The 17500-nt window shown below is 42.3% G+C and overlaps 3 protein-coding genes across 4 annotated transcripts in view; 2 read left to right on the forward strand and 1 right to left on the reverse strand.

Moving 5' to 3' along the window:
- Positions 1–8698, forward strand: part of LOC138976770 (kielin/chordin-like protein) — a 13736-nt gene extending 5038 nt beyond the window's left edge. The window contains exons 3-4 of one of the 2 annotated variants that reach the window (XM_070349656.1): positions 842–991; positions 8436–8698. In XM_070349656.1, the coding sequence (XP_070205757.1) occupies positions 842–991; positions 8436–8639 (354 nt within the window). In that variant the 3' untranslated portion in view covers positions 8640–8698. The remainder of the gene's footprint in view (positions 1–841; positions 992–8435) is intronic. The other variant, XM_070349657.1, reaches the window with a different exon arrangement.
- Positions 8699–9210: 512 nt separating this feature from the next.
- On the forward strand, positions 9211–12048 carry LOC138977503 (uncharacterized). Its single transcript, XM_070350350.1, has 4 exons — positions 9211–9452; positions 10416–10546; positions 10808–10957; positions 11720–12048. The coding sequence occupies exons 1-4, from the start codon at positions 9407–9409 to the stop codon at positions 11885–11887; spliced, it is 495 nt and encodes a 164-aa protein (XP_070206451.1). The 5' UTR covers positions 9211–9406; the 3' UTR covers positions 11888–12048.
- Positions 12049–12192: 144 nt separating this feature from the next.
- LOC138976772 (retinol dehydrogenase 12-like) overlaps positions 12193–17500 on the reverse strand; it is a 46248-nt gene continuing 40940 nt past the window's right edge. Inside the window, exons 6-7 of the mRNA XM_070349658.1 lie at positions 17050–17222; positions 12193–16038 (exon numbers count right to left, since the gene is read on the reverse strand). Of these exons, the coding sequence (XP_070205759.1) occupies positions 15811–16038; positions 17050–17222 (401 nt within the window). The 3' untranslated portion in view covers positions 12193–15810. The remainder of the gene's footprint in view (positions 16039–17049; positions 17223–17500) is intronic.

Raw genomic sequence — 17500 nt, forward strand, 5'->3', positions numbered from 1 at the left:
GAGAGAGAGAGAGAGAGAGAGAGAGGGTGAGAGGGTGAGAGAGAGGGGAGAGAGAGAGAGGGAGGGAGAGAGAGAGGGAGAGAGAGAGAGAGAAAGAGAGAGAGAGAGAGAGAGAGACAGACAGAGACAGAAAGACAGACAGAGACAGAGAGAGACAGACAGACAGACAGACAGAGACAGAAAGACAGACAGAGACAGAGAGAGAGAGAGACAGACAGACAGACAGACAGAGACAGAAAGACAGACAGAGACAGAGAGACTGGTAAGAATGCACACGCCTGTTTTATTTTGGCTTTCTTGTGGGGTACCGGTATGCCGACACTTTAGCATGACTGTTTTATTTTGGCTTTCTTGTGGGGTACCGGTATGCCGACACTTTAGCATGACTGTTTTATTTTGGCTTTCTTATGGGGTACCGGTATGCCGACACTTTAGCATGAGAGTCCAAATAGGTCGTTTTTCATCAGTGCATAGGCCGAGACTATTTTACTCCATGGGTTTTTGTTCCAGAAAGGTAATGAGGTGTTTCACATGCTCAACCTTCAGTGATGATCTCTGATATGTCAAAATGTCTGCAGCAGTGGAAAAAATGACACGTTCAGATGTCACACTTGTTGCCATAACTGTAGTCGGAAATGCACGAAGAGTAACGTGAACCGGTAATTTGTCTTCTTCTTCGGTTTTACCTGTGTGCTTGTCCCCTTCAATTTATCGACGTAGCTCTAGTTGATTTTCATCCTGAAATATGCAGAAAAACGATAAATATGAGAGAACAAAGTTAATATCTAGTCCTGTGTGACGTTGTTGATGATGTGATGACGTCATGATGGCGGTTTGACAGACGCGTCAGTTGATCCACGTGCTCAACATATGCCCCTTGGTATTGTGTGCCGACCCCGGCGCGTGCTCTGTCCCCCTCGTGCAGAGCACCTTCCAAGTGCGAGGCATGGAGTGTCCCGGATGTCTCGTCTGTCCCACCAATGACGTCACAGTATGTACCATTCTTTGCTTTGTTGATCATCACAGTCAGCTTAATGATATACGGTTTTGATTCATGCCTAGCCGGTGACATTTCGAGTAATGTTCTCTTGCTGATATGACGTATTGTGTTGTATTGACAATCATGGTAGTTGATGGCCGATCGACACGCCAGTTGATCCACCTCCACATTTGCCCCATCGAGGAGTATATTGTGTTGTATTGTGTTGTATTGTATTGTATTGTATTGTATTATCAAGCTGCACACACGCACACGGCATACTAATTATGCAGGCAGAGACACACAGGGAGAAAGAGCACACACGCACTGACGAACGCCCGCAAGCACGCACGCACGCATGCAAGAACGCACGCAGCTCTGCAGTGATGCCGTGTGAGATGAAATTTTATACGGCCAGTAGATTGCAGCCATTTCGGCGCATATTTACCTTTCACGGCCTATTATTCCAAGTCACACGGGTATAGGTAGACAATTATTAACTGTGCCTAAGCAATTTTGCCAGGAAAGACCCTTTTGTCAATCGTGGGATCTTTAACGTGCACACCCAATGTAGTGTACACGGGGGGAGGGTTCGGACACCGAAGAGAGTCTGCACACAAAGTTGACTCTGAAATAAATTTCCGCCGAACCTGGGATCGAACTCACGCTGACAGCGGCCAACTGAATACAAATCCAGCGCGCTACCAACTGAGCTATATCCCCGCCCGACACAGACAAAGGCACACACACTCACTGACGTATCAATGCGACAGGTGCACTATTTGATATGCACGTACAGCCCAAAGAAAAATGTGTGTTGATACAATCACTAGTGCTGTTTATCCATGTTGTATTTCATGTGTGCAATCGGCAGCTGCTCCCCATATCAAAACAGTGGAGGCGAATTCAGTAATAGAGCTGCCTTGTTTTGTTTGGCGTGTGCTGACAAAACAAGCCCCTGCTCGTCAACCGTTAAACGGTTTGTCTTTCGCCGCTAGCCTGCAGGCGAGTTGCCGTTGTTTATCTCTGGTGGCCACTCTTTATAATTCAGAATCTCGGAACCGAGTCTCAGTAAAAACTCTTGGAGAAAAGTCTGCAAAGCGAAGACCAGAGCATTTTTGCTATGTATGTGGGGTTTTTGCAGACGACATTTTGAAGCACACGCGTTGCCATGACTGCATCGAAATGTTTATTAAAAACTTCGATAAAGTATCTCAGTTGCACATTTTAGCAAGGTCAATCATTATGCTAATTTAAAATCGCTTCAAGCACTTATTGATTAAAACCAAAACTGTGAAATATAATCTGCTAACACTTTCTTTTATCTATCTAGAGAGTATTGCCAGGATGGTCACGTGCTTCCGGGGATTATGTATGGATGAATCATTGCATTCAAGTGGCTGTAACACAGGCTAAATAGCAATCTGTTTAACAGAGCTAAATATATCAATAAGCACTGCCTGTAAAGCACACAATCTCCCCCCCTCCCCAGCCCCCAAACAGATACAAAAAAAATAAAAGAAGATGATTTTAGAAACAGCAGCCGGAGAGAGGCCGGGGGGGATTAAAGATTGGAATTTAATTATAATTGGGGGTGTTGCAGGTAGCTCTGTTTCCTCCTTGGGGATGAAGCTACCAGGGGAAGGGATTGTGTTGGAGGTGCGGGTAGAGGGGTAGCCCTCCCGGTGCTCCCCCTTGGACCTCCCTAGTCTAGGACCCTGGGTCTTCGCGAGGTGGCCATTGTGGCGTAATCCCTCCGGACTAGCATAACGTTTCCCTATCCCAAGACCGACCGTGCGTGGTCTATGACCACATCCTCTACGAGGTGACCCTATCAACTAGGCAGCGCAAGCCCCTAGGCGAAACACGGCGGATCTAGAGGAGAGAACCTCGATAAAAAATTTGAGCTGCCATGAAGACGGAGCATGTTGGCTGAGGACAGCGGGCAGACCTTCTGTGCCGACACCCATCTACAGGAGAAAACCAGGCATGCACGCATCAAACCCAACATGGCCATACAATTATAATTGGATAGATGCGCCGCACTGCCAAGAAAAGTGTACAGTGTATTACCCACTTTCCCGAAAATATATGCATCTGTGTTAAAATTGTCAAAATGGAGTTCCAACTTATCATCCATCAGTGATCAGACATAATTATGTAGATAGATGATCAATGTAGGCTATATTATATCTCTGTTATCATGCACTACTGACTCAACAACACAAATACTTGCTGAATATAATATCTCTATTTGAAAGCATATCCAAAGAAACCTTTTGTCTTTGTTGATAAATATCGAAGTTCATCAAGTTGCATTATCTTTACTCTAGACTTGTATTTCTCTGTCAGAGCACAGTATCGTCTGCTTCAGACACCCAGCAGTAAGAAAGCATAGGCTCTAGCTGAATACATTTTATTTTTTTCTCGTCAAAAGTAGAAAATACATTCATTCGTAAAGAAGAACTAGGGTTTAGATGAAAAGGTTAGTCAGTGTAATATCATATATATTATACCAATAGATTAAGGAAGATTTTTAAGAAAGTGCTGATTGTGTTTTTTGTGGTTAGGCCTATCTTTTATCGCGAGTTCCGACAGTAGCGGCTCGGTTACTGCGGACCAGCATAACTGAGTTCACACAGAACTATTCTCAGCTGCACTCAACATGGAAAAAACCCCGTGTTAATTGTTTCAAGACAACCACATTTTGTAACACTACTTTGAAACTTCTGCTTCTTGTCATCATTATAATCATTGCAAGGGCTCCAGGAACTGACAAATGTTAAACAAAATACACTTAAAGCCACGTAAATGTTACAGGAAGGCGCCTATGGTGCCACAGACTTCCTGCGGCAGAGTCTCTGCTGCGCCAGGCTCAGCAGCTCGCGGCCGCCGTGACCTTGCAGGGCGGAGCATCGAAATTTGCGCGGAATATTCAACAAGTCGCGTAAGGCGAAAATACAATATTTAGTCAAGTTGCTGCCATTTTTCAGCAAGACCGTATACTCGTAGCATCGTCAGTCCACCGCTCATGGCAAAGGCAGTGAAATTGACAAGAAGAGCGGGGTAGTAGTTGCGCTAAGAAGGATAGCACGCTTTTCTGTACCTCTCTTTGTTTTAACTTTCTGAGCGTGTTTTTAATCCAAACATATCATATCTATATGTTTTTGGAATCAGGAACCGACAAGGAATAAGATGAAAGTGTTTTTAAATTGATTTGGACAATTTAATTTTGATAATAATTTTTATATATTTAATTTTCAGAGCTTGTTTTTAATCCGAATATAACATATTTATATGTTTTTGGAATCAGCAAATGATGGAGAATAAGATAAACGTAAATTTGGATCGTTTTATAAATTTTTTTTTTTTTACAATTTTCAGATTTTTAATGACGAAAGTCATTAATTAATTTTTAAGCCACCAAGCTGAAATGCAATACCGAACCCCGGGCTTCGTCGAAGATTACTTGACCAAAATTTGAACCAATTTGGTTGAAAAATGAGGGCGTGACAGTGCCGCCTCAACTTTCACGAAAAGCCGGATATGACGTCATCAAAGACATTTATCAAAAAAATGAAAAAAACGTTCGGGGATTTCATACCCAGGAACTCTCATGTCAAATTTCATAAAGATCGGTCCAGTAGTTTAGTCTGAATCGCTCTACACACACACACACACACACACACGCACGCACACACATACGCACATACACCACGACCCTCGTTTCGATTCCCCCTCGATGTTAAAATATTTAGTCAAAACTTGACTAAATATAAAAAGCTTAAACCACACTCACTTTTTACATTTAGTCAAGTTATGATTAAATGTTTTAACATCGAGGGGGGAATCGAGACGAGGGTCGTGGTGTATGTGCGTGTGAGTGTGTGTGTGTGTGTGTGTGTGTGTGTGTGTGTGTCTGTGTGTGTGTGTGTGTAGAGCGATTCAGACTAAACTACTAGACCGATCTTTATGAAATTTGACATGAGAGTTCCTGGGTATGATATCCCCAGACGTGTTTTTCATTTTTTTGATAAATGTCTTTGATGACGTCATATCCGGCTTTTCGTAAAAGTTGAGGCGGCACTGTCACGCCCTCATTTTTCAACCAAATTGGTTGAAATTTTGGTCAAGTAATGTTCGACAAAGCCCGGACTTCGGTATTGCATTTCAGCTTGGTGGCTTAAAAATTAATTAATGACTTTGGTCATTAAAAATCAGAAAATTGTAAAAAAATTATTGTTTTTATAAAACGATCCAAATTTACGTTCATCTTATTCTCCATCATTTGCTGATTCCAAAAACATATAAATATGTTATATTTGGATTAAAAACAAGCTCTGAAAATTAAATATATAAAAATTATTATCAAAATTAAATTTTCGAAATCATTATAAATACACTTTCATCTTATTCCTTGTCGGTCCCTGATTCCAAAAACATATAGATATGATATGTTTGGATTAAAAACACGCTCAGAAAGTTAAAACGAAGAGAGGTACAGAAAAGCGTGCTATCCTTCTCAGCGCAACTACAACCCCGCTCTTCTTGTCAATTTCACTGCCTATGCCGTGAGCTGTGGACTGACGATGCTACGAGTATACGGTCTTGCTGCGTTGCATTGCGTTCAGTTTCATTCTGTGAGTTCGACAGCTACTTGACTAAATGTTGTATTTTCGCCTTACGCGACTTGTTTTCATTTAGTCAAGTTTTGACTAAATGTTTTAACATAGACGGGGAATCGAGACGAGGGTCGTGGTGTATGTATGTGTGTATGTGTGTGTGTGTGTAGATCGATTCCGAGGAAACTACTGGGCCGATCTTCATGAAATTTAACATGAACATTCTTCCAGATGATAACCCGGGACAATTTTTTGTTGTTGTTGATAAATGTCTTTGGTGACGTCATATCCGGCTTTTAGTGACATTTGAGGCGGCACTGTCACGCCTTCATTTTTTTTAACCAAATTAATTGAAATTTTAGTTAAGCTATCTTCGACAAAGGCCAGACTTTGGTATTGCATTTCAGCTCGGAGGCTTAAACATTGATTATTGAGTTTGGTCATACAAATTTGAACATTTAATTAAACTTACTTTTTTAGATATCGATCAAAAAATAATTTCATCTTATTCTTCATTAATTTCTGATTCCAGAAACATATCAATATATTATATTCGGATTAAAAACAAGCTCTAAAAATTAAGAAGATGAAAATTATGATCAAAATTCAATTTCCAAATATCGATTTAAAAACAATGTCAACTTACTCCTTGTCGGTTCCTGAATCCAAAAACATATAGATAGTTTATGTTTGCATTAAAAACAAGCTCAGAAAGTTAAAAAGAATAGAGATACAGAATAGCGTGCTATCTTTCTTAGCGCAACCACTACCGCGCTAAACTGGCTTGTCAATTTCACTGCCTTTTCCACTAGCGGGAATACTGACGATGCTATACGGTCTTGGTGAAAAAATGCAGTGCGTTCAGTTTCATTCAGTGAGATCGACAGCTTGACTAAATGTAGTAATTTCGCCTCACGCGACTTGTTAAAGGCACAGTAAGCCTCCCGTAAACCATCACAGAGCTCCCCGAGCGTCTAAATACAGTACAAGCATACTTCCATTTGAACGCTCACCGAACGGGAACATCCTGGCTGCTTTCTGTCGAGCGTGAGACATTTTCCAAGAATTTATTTTCGTAGACTTGTTCCGTTAACAACAACGGCGCCTCGTTTTTGCGCTAGACCTAACTTTTAAAATCTAAATAATAAATTGACAGCTTGTTACACAAACATTCTTTAATCATAAAAGAATTCGTTTTTCATCAAGACAAGATCAGAACAATTCGAAGTTGTGAAAGTTTAAAAAAAAGAAAAGCCCGGAAGCAGGGTCACGCAAGGGTCGTAGCAGACGACGGCCGGTTTATCAGTGCAAATCGCCGTTCCTCTCAACAGTCACAAGCCATCGCTAGAGTTCTTGTGAACCACAGCCGTTGTTTCGTGCATAAAAAAACGTGCTATTGTAGATAAGCTCACGTCGAGTCGCATTCAAATGACTAACTATGACGACTGCATTGTGAAAAGGGAAAACTGGATCACACGGGTTCACGATGGCTCAGGGGTAAGATAAACCACGCAAAAATAAATTCTTTGAAAATTGTTCGCTCTTTACGGAGGGCACCTAGGATGTTCTCAATTGGTGAGTGTTTAAATGAAAGGGTGTTTGTACTGTGTGTAAAAGCCTGACCGTATCTGTGATGGTTTACGGGAGGCTTACTCTGCCTTTAAATATTGAACTGCGAGCGAAAACGAGCCTTTCCTTATTTGAAAAAGCAACGAGTGTAAATCTGGTAGGACACAGCAAGCCAAGTACAGTTATTTTCTGTTCATCCTACATACTGTATTTGCATGCCTCCAGCTCCAAACATCCCAGAGTCGACGAGGCCTCCACATTGAAGACGCTGTTTATGGAGCCTCGATCTCTTTCAAAGCCTCGTACAATCTTTGACGTCAAAGCAAAGATACGTCACTCTAGAAAGTACAGCGTGACGTGTTAGTTCTAAAACGTCTTCGAGGGGAAACAGCGAGCGCCAAAGGGTTTCCATAATAACGTCTGTCTCGGTGACTGTGGCACCGTGAGCAATGGAAAAGCAGGTCCCTGCCAGACGAGTTTGACACGACTCCATTTACATGATATACCTACGTGTGGTTTGAACGATATTGTTATCTCATGAGCGGTTTCTCTCATCTATGTAGGATACATTTATTTATTGCACTTGCACAGTACAACAATTACATCCATAGAACAAAAAATACAGTCCTTATTTTGCTGTATTTTGTCATTACACGTATTCTTACAGTCACAGTTATATTAATGGCAGAAGCACAACATGTTTATGGGTTTTTAACGACCTTCTAATTCTGTTGGTTGACAAAACAGTGCAGGAAAAGTATAGGTCATTCTGCAAGGATCAGTAATCTTGCTGTATTTACGGTATTTGTTTTTAGGCCAAATTCTGGCAGACGTCTAGGTCCAATTCCAGCAAATCCATTGGTAAAATACAATGCTGATTTTGAGACAGTATTGGGCCTGTTCTGGCAAATAAATCGGCATAATGCTGACCATTTAGTCGGCCAGAACTGGTTCGGTATTTGCAAGCCAGTAATGGACCCAAAGTGGCAAAGTATGATGGATTTTTACTGGGGAAATCCTTGGCCTGTACTGGCCGCTATACCGGCACACCAAAATACCAATGTGAAAACATGTACGATGCTAAAAAAGATCAAGCATAGAGCCAACTCTGGCGATAGTTCTAGCATCTGGATTGGCAATCAAAAAGAAACACAAAACAACACCCAACCAACCAACCAACCAACCAACCTGACCAACCAACCAACCAAAACAACCCCAAAAACAACAACAAAATAAACCCAACAACAAATGTGACATGTTAACAGGGAAAGAAACGCCGGGCGGTAGGCTGGTCCCTGCCTTTCAATATGTGCCCCATACCGATGTGTGCCTATCCGGGATTCTGCTCTGTACCCTTGGTGACAAGCTACTTCACGTTCCAAGGCAAGCGGTGTCCCGGATGTTCCTCCTGTCCCGCGGGAAACGGCGAGTTCTCACTGTCCGGACCAATGGCTGTGGCAGCCGACTGAGTTCATGCCACCAGGGCTGTTTTCTGGATTTGTGCAGTAAAAGCTACACTGAAGCTTGATTTTGTGTTGGTTTTTCGTGTGTCAGTGTGTGTGTGTGTGTGTGTGTGTGTGTGTGTGTGTGTGTGTGTGTGTGTGTGTGTGTGTGTGTGTGTGTGTGTGTGTGTGTGTGTGTGTGTGTGTGTGTGTGTGTGTGTGTGTGTGTGAATGAATGCGTGCGTTGGTGCGTTCGTTCGTGCTTGTGTCCTGAGTATCTCTCGTCCAACCTCAAAGTCATTTAACTAATAAAAGTACACACGCATACACACGCACAGTCACACACACGCACGCACGCACGCACACTCACATACACATTGCTATTAAGACAGAGAGAGAGAGAGAGAGAGAGAGAGAGAGAGAGAGAGAGAGAGAGAGAGAGAGAGAGAGAGAGAGAGAGAGAGCAATATCTCTGTCACAGAATTCCTGAGGTCACCCACGAAGGCGTACTGAAACAGAAACAGGACACGTGCCAACGGTTTCTGCTTGCTTTGCCTGATCTCTCTTATCTCTTCGCTAAATCGGCTCGTGATTTCTTATCTCTGTAGTTTTCGATCCGAGTTTACCGCAGTAAACTAGTAAAAGCAAAGTTAGGAACAAATATAAAAATTCAATCTTGAGCACAAGACAAGCGGACGTGTTGTTGTCATCGCCACCAGTAACAACGAGAGATCAAGCGTTCGTCAGTTTGTTGACCACCAGATCAGTGACCTGCCCGCAGTGTTCAGTTCGCCATGCTCCTCGTGCTTCTCTTGTCCAGTCTGGTCGCCCTGTCCTCTGGTCAGTGTCTTTTTTCTCCCCATTCCTCTCTCCATCTCAACCTCTCTCTCCATCTCTCTCTCCATCTCTCACTCTCTCTCTTTCTCTTTCTGTCGTTATGTCTCTGTGTGGGCCTTTTTTCTCTCTATCACTCTCCCTCTCTGGCTCTCTCGCTCTCTGTCGCTATCCATATATATCTGTCTTTCTCTGTCTTCGGGCCTCTTTCTGTCTCTATCTGTGTCTTGCTCTGTCTCCATTTCTCTGTCACTTTTTTCTCTCGTCTGGTCAGTGTCAATGTTGTCTATGAACATCAACTTGGTCAGCTTTAACATGTACACATGATTGGAATGTTATGCTTAGATGTCAGTCCCCACGCTACATTTGTCTCCCTTTGGCGTCACTTCCTGTCCCATTAATATGTAAGCGCCTAGGGCTATATCTAGATTAGGCGCATAAAAATGATCATAATAATAATAATAATAATAATAATAATTACTCTGCTCTGCTTAACTCTTTCACAAATCTTCTTTATGAAACTCTGAAATAACTCTTTACCTCCCCAAAACAGGTGTTTGGAACTTACAGACTTCGCCCAAATATTTCTTACGTCTATTTATGTAATTCGATGGACGTCATCAACTTGCATGAATCATTGTCTCGGTGTTTTGATGACTCTCTGTCTTAAATACTCGTACAGCGCTATACCCTAACAGAGACTAGTTGGGATTGCAATAATGTGCCTCGCCAGTAGGTGTTTATTGGGTAGATTTCGGGTGTTCATCGAGAACTGAACACCGGTAATCTGACCAATCACAGCATATGTTTCATTATTAACCCAACTTGATTGAATTTTCATGATGATGATGATGATGATGATGATGATGATGACGATGACAACAACGACGACGATGATGATGATAATGATGATGATGATGATGATGATGATGATGATAATGTTGATGATGGTGATGATGGTTGACACAGCTGCCCCAGTGGAGGAGGTCCAATGTCCACGCCTGCCCTGCCCCCTCCCCCCGTGTGACCACCCCCACCCCACCTACTACAAGTACCACGACAAGATGTGTGAGGGGTGCAGCCAGTGTCACGTTCTGCAGGTCAGATTGGTTTATTACCTTAGACAATGACAATGACAATGACAAATTCTTTATCAACGAGAGAGCGAGAGAGAGAGAGAGAGAGAGAGAGAGAGAGAGAGAGAGAGAGAGAGAGAGAGAGAGAGAGAGAGAGAGAGAGAGAGAGAGAGAGAGAGAGAAAAGATTAACAGTGAAAAGAACGATATGTATAACAACAAAGTTGACAGCTAGTCCGGTGTGACGATACTGATGGTTGATGACGTCATGATGGCGGTTTGACAGACGCGTCAGTTGAGTCAAGTGCTCAACATATGCCCCATGGTGATGTGTGCCCAGCCCGGCGTGTGCTCTGTCCCCCTCGTGCAGAGCACCTTCCACGTGCGCGGCATGGAGTGTCCCGGATGTCCCGTCTGTCCCACCAATGACGTCACAGTATGTACCATATTTTGCCTTGTTGATCATCACAGTCAGCTTAATGATATACAGTACCATCCTTTTGTAGTGTATCGTATTGTGTTGTATTGTATTGTGTTGTATTTTATTGTATCGTATTGTCACAGTGTTGTATTGTTTTGCATTGTGTTGTATTTTATTGTATCGTATTGTGCTGTATCGTATCGCATTGTGTTGTATTTTATCGTATCGCATTGTGTTGTATCGTATCGCATTGTGTTGTATTTTATCGTATCGCATTGTGTTGTATCGTATCGCATTGTGTTGTATTTTATTGTATCTTATTGTGTTGTATCGTATCGCATTGTGTTGTATCGTATCGCATTGTGTTGTATCGTATCGCATTGTGTTGTATTTTATCGTATCGCATTGTGTTGTATGGTATCGCATTGTGTTGTATTTTATTGTATCTTATTGTGTTGTATCGTATCGCATTGTGTTGTATTTTATTGTATCGTATCGCATTGTGTTGTATTTTATTGTATCGTATCGCATTGTGTTGTATTGTATTGTATTGTATTGATCATGGTGTTGATGTCCGATAGACACACCAGCTGATCCACGTCAACATTTGCCCCATCGTGTATTGTATTGTATCGTATCGTATTTTATTGTATCGTATCGTATTGTATGGTATCGTATCGTATTATATTGCATTGTATTGTTTGGTATGGTATGGTATCGTATTGTATTGCATTGTATGTGTTGTATTGTATTGACAATGGTGTTGATGCCCGACAGAAACGCCAGCTGATCCACCTCAACATTTGTCCCATCGTGGACTGCATGTTCCCCGGTCCCTGCTCTGTGGCTTACAAGCAGACGACATTCAACATCAACGGCAAGGAATGTCCCGGATGTCCCGTCTGTCCCGCGGGTCACAGCGGCATTCAGTCGGTGACCCAGTAACAAGTCAAACACAATCTCCGTCAGGGGAGATAAGAAGGATACAGTGTTCTTGTCCCTTGATCTTTTGGTCAAACTGTCTTTTTTCTTTCGGATCGTAAGTCTGGCCATTGAAAAACATGTCAGATCTCACTCCTTTAAAATAAACGCCATTGAATCTGAAATTCTACTGTTGTGGGTCAATTTCTTCATGTCTTTCTCTTTGTACGAAAAGTCATCTGTGAGTTTATCCGGCTCTACACCTCCCCCCCCCCTACACCCACACCCACACACAAACCTGTGCATACGCACACCACACAGACGCTGCATTTGTGAAACTGTAAAGAAACTTTATTTTTCCTTTAAATAATACAAAGCAATCTACAAAAGCAATTGAATGCATTTCACAACAGTATACATTCACACGGTAGTTTTCAAAACTTCCTTCCAACTACAAAACTGTAAAATTGTCAAAAAGCGTCAAACGTGACAACTTTTCAACGCCCGAGACACCTTTATTGCTAAGCAGACACTAGTTAAACAAATACTGATTGGGCAAAAGCCTTTTGTTTGTTCTTGTGCTTGGCATCTTTTTATTGTTCAAAAGAGAGCTTTAGTGTGGCAATATTATAATACAAAAGTATCGTCTAAAAGGCACGAACAGACATTGTATGTAAGCCAAGTCTTTAAATTCACATTTGAAGACACGTTGTATCATCATGAAATACCTCCTACATACGTGAGAGAGACACTCGTGAGATAATAATCGTTCAAATCACACGTGTGTATATCATGTAAATGAGGTCATGTCAAGCAAGTCTGACAGGGACCTGTTTTTCCACTTAGCTTATGATGCCAAAGTCACCGAGACAACCGTCATTATAGAGAGAACAATTGCGCTCGCTAATTACCCTCGATGAATTTTTAGAACTAACACGTCACGCCACACTTTCAGAGTGACGTTTCTTTACTTTGACGTAATAGATTGCACGAGGCTTTAGAAGAGATCGAGGTTCCAAAACAAGCGTCTTCAAGTTAGCTGCCTCGACTGCAGGACATTTTCAGTAAAATACACGTAAGTACAGTATGTAGGATAAACAGAATACTACATGGCTTGCTGTTTCGTACCAGATTTACACTCGTTGCTTTTTCAAATAGTGAACAGCTCGCTTTCGCTCGCAGTTCAATATTTAAAAAAAACAACTCGTGTAAATCTGGTACGACACAGCAAGCCATGCAGTATTCTCTATATATTACACTACCCGATCTATTTGGCCTTTCTTGGGACTGACGCTCAGACTATCATTTGTCCATCTTCTTCAAATTCACAACAACCGACATGTATCGCAAGCATAGTGTAAGAAACAACAACACAAATCACACAAAAACTTGCTAATACTACAAACATTCAGCGGCCATTCCGATTTCTCTCAAAACAGAGCGTTTCTATTGCGCATAATAAGTTCAACTCTTCAAAGTCAATTGCCTAAACATGCAAATGCCACTTCATACCCAAAGAACAAACACACGTACAAATAATATCGTAACCGTTAATTCTGGGAAAACCTCCCAAAAGATACTCGCATCAGTCAAGGTAAGCAAATCCTCCTCTACAAAAACATTATCTGAGAAGGGGCATAACTCTTCCCACTAATTAAGGCACTGCAAAAAAGCCTGAAACGAAGAAGTCACATGCATATCAAAACAAATACTACTCAGTGGCTAAGGCACCATGTATGAACGATATGTTACAATGGCCAGTATGCAAAACATAATTTGCATAGTCTTTCTACTTCACACAAAAGTCATAAAATTAAAGAAAATAAACAAGTCGCGTAAGGCGAAATTACTACATTTAGTCAAGCCGTGGAACTCACAGAATGAAACTGAACGTAGTCCGCCGCTAGTGCAAAAGGCAGTGAAAGTGACGAGCCTGTTTGGCGCGGTAGCGATTGCGCTGTGCTTCATAGCACGCTTTGCTGTACCTCTCTTCGTTTTAACTTTCTGAGCGTGTTTTTAATCCAAACATATCATATCTATATGTTTTTGGAATCAGGAACCGACAAGGAATAAGATGAAATAGTTTTTAAAACGATTTCGGAAATTTAATTTTGATCATAATGTTTATATTTTTAATTTTCAGGGCTTGTTTTTAATCCAAATATAACATATGTATATGTTTTTGGAATCAGAAAATGACGAAGAATAAGATGAAATTGTTTTTGGATCGTTTAATAAAAAAATAATTTTAATTACAAATTTCCGATTTTTAATAACCAAACTCACTCATTAGTTTTTAAGCCACCAAGCTGAAATGCAATACCAAACCCCGGGCTTTGTCGAAGATTGCTTTGCCAAAATTTCAATTGATTGAAAAATGAGGGTGTGACAGTGCCGCCTCAACTTTTACAAAAAGCCGGATATGACGTCATCAAAGGTATTTATCGAAAAAAAGAAAAGAACGTCCGGGGATATCATACCCAGGAACTCTCATGTCAAATTTCATAAAGATCGGTCCAGTAGTTTAGTCTGAATCGCTCTACACACACACACAGACAGACTGAGACACACATACACCACGACCCTCGTCTCGATTCCCCCCTCTATGTTTAGTCAAAACTTGACTAAATGTAAAAAAGCTGCAACGCAAAGCATTGCATCCAACTCATTGTATTCAGCCTTCCTTGCAAGGAAGCGTAAAGTTTTTAACAAACAAACGAATGAAAAAATACTAATTACAGACAAGCATGACAAACACGAGACAAACAATGCAGAGTCAATATTTGTACCGACCTACAAACGTCACCAGTTTACACGCAGACACTCAAAGGCTTGCACACTGACAATTAATTAATTTAACCCCGTCCGACACTTCACTCGCATCTACCACCAATTCACACAACGAAACATTTATTCAACACATATGCAGTAACATTTGCTAGACATATACAGATGTATCGGATTGTGTTCGTTCATTTCTGTGTAAAAATCTAATAGATGTTTGTTTTGGCAGTATTTTGTGATTTCTTGTATATCCTTCATATATGAGGGACTGAATTGTTTTGATATTTGTACATAGCTTTGCCAAAGTGTAAACTTTTTTGAAAAATTCATTATTATGCGATATTGACAGTAGCATTTCTTGGCTGTAACTCTCTTCAAGACAAAACCAGTGGCTTTATAGGAACAATTTGTTTGTGAGGTGTGAGTTGTTTAGTTGACTCCACCAAAGATATATTTTAGATAGGTGTTGAAAATCCATTAACCCTAAAACAGGTACATGAGCCCTACAAAATAACAATCACCTCTTCCAACATCGTGAAAGCATTCCGAGACAACAGTTCCTCCCCTTTAGTTTCGCTGGCATTGAACGGCCGGTGGCAGACATTGGCCATGAATATACCTAGTGTCAGAATGGGTCTGTGAAAAAAGATTGTCCCGTCGAGTCAAGTAGCCCCCCCCCCCCCCCCTTCATGTGACCCCATTTAAACATCATCGACAACCACGGCCTTGTTTCCGTTCTCAACAAACAATTCACATCATGCACCATTGATCTCGAATCACTGTGATGACTCAAAATTTACCTCAAATTCTCCCCCCCCCCCCCCCAAACAAGTGACCTCATTTTGTGCTTTTAGCACGTGATACACGCCCATTTTAAGGTATTCCTCGGATCTGAAAATCACAGTGCGACTTCAAAATAAATATCAAATATCACCAGCCACAAGTGACCGCATCTACTAGATAGCACGTGAAAAACACCCCTTTAACTCTAACCACCCACCAGTGACTTCATTTAGTGCACACAACCCGTGCAACACGGCGCTAAACTCTAACCAACCACCAGTGACCTCATTTAGTGCACACAGCCCGTGCAACACAGAACTTAAATCTAACCACCCACCAGTGACTTCATTATAGTGCACACAGCCCGTGCTACACCGAGCTTAACTCTGCTGTGCGGCGGCTGCTGGCCGTTTCTCAGGGCCCGTGGTGTCTCCCTCCTCCCCTCCCTCCGTGCCGATGGCCTGAGATCCGTTCTCTGCAGGAGCTGACCCCTCGCCCTCCTCGGGGTAGAGCGCGTACTCTCTGTCCATCCCGGTCAGCGTCAGGCTGGTGTTCCACAGCTTGGTGCCCGTCTCTTTCTCTCGGGCCACGTCCTGCAGCTTGACCACCTGTTCGGCACAGGTAGAGGACAGATAAAGAGACAGGTATAGGACAGGTATAGAGACAGGCATTGAGACAGGTATAGGACAGGTATAGAGACAGGTATAGGACAGGTATATGACAGGTATTGGACAGGTATAGAGACAGGTGTAGAGACATGTATAGGACAGGTATATAGCAGGTATAGAGACAGGTATAGAGACAGGTATAGGACAGGTGTACATACAGGTATAGGACACGTATAGAGACAGGTATATAGACACAATTATAGAGATAGGTATAGGACAGGTACGGAGATACGTATAGGAAAGGTATATGACAGGTATAGAGGCAGGTATAGGACAGGTACGGAGATACGTATAGGAAAGGTATATGACAGGTATAGAGGCAGGTATAGGACAGGTACGGCGATACGTATAGGAAAAGTCTAGGACAGGTATAGAGGCAGGTATAGGACAGGTACGGAGATACGTATAGGAAAGGTATAGGACAGGTATAGAGGCAGGTATAGGACAGTAATAGAGACAGGTATAGAGACAGGTATAGAGACAGGTATTGGAAAGGTATTGGAAAGGTTTTGAGACAAGTATAGGACAGGTCCAGAGACAGGTATGGATACCGGGGACAGACATAGAGACAGGAATGAAGACAACCAACTAACCTTGCAGTTGGCGAAGAGTTCCTCTGAGAAGGAAGTCCTTGAGCCCGTCCGCAATCTCAATTACCCCCCCCCCCCCCCATTTTTTCTTAAAACTGTTAGACTTTAGCAGATCCCATTTCTCAAGGGTTTATCGTATCAACAAATCATGTCCCAAATAGTCACTAGTACGGGGGACAGAAGTAGAAATTTAGCACAGCATTTCTCACCCTGCAGTTGGCGAAAGCTTTGCGGAGAAGTTCCCCAGTCTGCCATTTTGGACAACTAGAACTTTAGTGTCCAAATTGCCGAGTCCGCCAGCCACCTTGTACACCCCCTCCCCCCCCCCCCCCTTTCCCAAAAGGCAGATCCCATTCCTCACCTTGCAGTTGGCGAAGAGTTTGCCGGAGAAGTCCCTGAGCCCGTCAGCCACTGCACAGTACACGATGGTCTGACAGCCCTCCTCGGGCGACTTGAACAGCACGCGGGCCATGGCTCTCAGCACCTTGCCATGCATGCCGGGAAAGTTCCGCAACAACTCCGTGTTGCACGCACCTGTACGGGGGAATCATCATCATCATCATCATCATCATCATCATCATCATCATCATCATCATCATCATCATCATCATCATCATCATCATCATCATCGTCGTCGTCGTCGTCGTCATCATCATCATCATCATCATCATCATCATCATCATCATCGACGTCATCATCATCATCATCATCATCGACGTCATCATCATCGACGTCATCATCATCATCATCATTATCATCTAAATCATCATCATCATTATCACCATTATCATCATCAACGCCGTACCCCACAT

This window comes from Littorina saxatilis, linkage group LG9 (assembly GCF_037325665.1).
Source record: "Littorina saxatilis isolate snail1 linkage group LG9, US_GU_Lsax_2.0, whole genome shotgun sequence".
NCBI lineage: Eukaryota > Metazoa > Mollusca > Gastropoda > Littorinimorpha > Littorinidae > Littorina > Littorina saxatilis.

Bases quoted from the DNA above. Each gene is read 5' to 3' on its own strand.
- LOC138977503 (XM_070350350.1), top strand. From the start codon at position 9,407: ATGCTCCTCGTGCTTCTCTTGTCCAGTCTGGTCGCCCTGTCCTCTG. The intron at 9,453-10,415 runs GTCAGTGTCTTT...TGGTTGACACAG, and splicing joins TCTGGTCGCCCTGTCCTCTG to CTGCCCCAGTGGAGGAGGTC. The intron at 10,547-10,807 runs GTCAGATTGGTT...GCGGTTTGACAG, and splicing joins GCCAGTGTCACGTTCTGCAG to ACGCGTCAGTTGAGTCAAGT.